The sequence below is a fragment of the Bos javanicus genome, chromosome 15, assembly GCF_032452875.1.
Source record: "Bos javanicus breed banteng chromosome 15, ARS-OSU_banteng_1.0, whole genome shotgun sequence".
In the NCBI taxonomy this organism is placed as follows: Eukaryota; Metazoa; Chordata; class Mammalia; order Artiodactyla; family Bovidae; genus Bos; species Bos javanicus.
Window position 1 is genome coordinate 46102975 of NC_083882.1, and position 2284 is coordinate 46105258.

General features: G+C 37.0%; 1 protein-coding gene across 1 annotated transcript; it reads left to right on the forward strand.

Moving 5' to 3' along the window:
- Positions 1-586: 586 nt before the first annotated feature.
- Positions 587-1556, forward strand: LOC133261214 (olfactory receptor 2D3-like). Its single transcript, XM_061439729.1, has one exon. The coding sequence runs from the start codon at positions 587-589 to the stop codon at positions 1508-1510; it is 924 nt and encodes a 307-aa protein (XP_061295713.1). The 3' UTR covers positions 1511-1556.
- The last annotated feature ends 728 nt before the right edge of the window (positions 1557-2284 follow it).

The following is a 2284-nucleotide window of genomic DNA, read 5'->3' on the forward strand; positions in this document are numbered from 1 at the left end:
CAAAAGGCCCTCCCTATTTCCCAAGTGCGTGGTGCTGCCTAAGTCTAGGCTGGTCTCCACTATCCTGCTTCTGTCATACAGAAGTCTGATCATGTCTTACTCTTGAGCACTTCCACTGAACCTTGATTCCCTGATCCAGTGAAGAATTTAGAACATAATCAGGACTGTGGATTATAAAATCATATAACATGGTCTCATAAAATTTACTTTCTACTTGGAAGGATGATAAGGCATCTCTTGGAATCACAAAGGAAAAATTAATGATTTGTTCTGCTTCTTGATGAAATAAAAGTGAAAGTCTGACTAAAAAGAAAACTACAAAAAATAAAAACCTGGGTTCTCTACTAAATGCAGAAAACTTTATAATTTTTCAAATCCACATATTAGTGTTCTTTTTAGACAGCTTCAGTAGAAATATGGTGGTGGAAATTTTTAGAAATTCATGTCAAATATTTATAAGAATTTTTTAAAAATCAAATACACTTTTTATTCCAGTGAGATCTTTACTTTCAGGATCTGATGCTCAAATGTAGTCAGATTTTTATAGCTCTATTGATGCTTATTGTGTAGACAGGAATAAACATCCATGGGCACAAAAAACCAAACCTGTCTGACTGAATTCATCTTGCTGGGCCTTTCTTCAGATCAGCAGACCCAGATCGTGCTATTTGTGATATTTCTCATCATCTACCTGCTGACTGTATTTGGGAATCTGCTCATCATACTGTTAATTCATACTGACTCTCAACTGCATACACCAATGTATTTCTTCCTTAAAAACCTGTCATTTAGTGATCTCCTTTTCTCTACAACAATTGTCCCCCAGATGCTATTCCATTTGCTGGTAACAAGAAAGACCATTTCCAAGTCAGGGTGCTCAATTCAGATGATTTTTTTTCTAGTAGCAGGGTGTACAGAAAGCTCCCTGCTAGCAGTGATGTCCTATGACCGCTATGTGGCTGTCTGCAAGCCCCTTCACTACTCTACCCTCATGACCCAGAGGATTTGTGTTCAGCTGTCCATAGGATCTTGGACTAGTGGAGCACTTGTGTCTCTAGTAGATACAGCATTTACTTTATATCTTTCATACCATGGCCAGAACATAATTGATCATTATTTTTGTGAACCTCCTGCCCTCTTGAAGTTGGCTTCAGAAGAAACCTACAAAGCTGAGATGGCCATCTTTGCCATGGGTGTGATAATTCTCCTCGGTCCTCTCTCCCTTATCCTTTTCTCTTACTGGAATATTATCTCCACTGTGATTCAGATACGGGCAGGGGAGAGGAGACTCAAGGTCTTTTCTACGTGTGGTTCTCATCTCATTGTTGTTGTCTTCTTCTATGGATCAACAATATTTACCTATATGCGTCCAAATGCCAAGAAAATGAATGAGGGGGATAAGGTGATCTCAGTGTTCTATTCAGTCATAACATCTATGATGAACCCATTCATTTATAGCCTAAGGAACAAAGATGTTAAGCAGGCATTTAAAAAATTATTTGGAAGATAGAGTCCCTTAGAGCCAATGATCTCTGTATTGACATACCATCATGGGGATGAAGACATTTTAAAGTGGTTCAACATCTGTAACAGCTTTCTCTCTGACGTGTCTCTAGGCTGATACATCAGTAAGGCACATAGAGGTGACCTTGTATGTCTAGAATGTTTCAATTTTGTCTACTGCCTCTTTTTTTTTTTTTAACTATTTACAAATTTATTTTATTTTTATTTTATTTTATTTTTAAACTTTACATAATTGTATTAGTTTTGCCAAATATCAAAATGAATCCGCCACAGGTATACATGTGTTCCCCGTCCTGAACCCTCCTCCCTCCTCCCTCCCCATACCATCCCTCTGGGTGGTCCCAGTGCACTAGCCCCAAGCATCCAGTATCGTGCATCGAACCTGCCTCTTGATCTAGATTACTCTTTGTGTTTATAGATTATTATTATTATGAGGCAAGTAAAATAGAGCTTTGCTCTTATATTGTATAGTATAATATTATATTGATTATATTTATATATTATATTATATGAATACTTAAAATATTGAATAGGATCTTCATTTACACTGCACTATTCATTCACTAATCCATATTCACCCAGTGATATTACCTTTTGATTCTAAACTTCACAGATAATTGTTAGTCTCATCCCATGCTAACATCAAATACAGTCTCCAACAGATCTTGGAGTCCTACGCTAGACTCTAAAAGTTCTAGTGAGAAGATATCAATGACTTTTCTAACCCTGAAACTCTGATACTGGACCCTTGGCTTTTTAT

Coding starts and splice junctions, on each gene's coding strand:
- LOC133261214 (XM_061439729.1), top strand. CDS start 587: ATGGGCACAAAAAACCAAACCTGTCTGACTGAATTCATCTTGCTGGGC.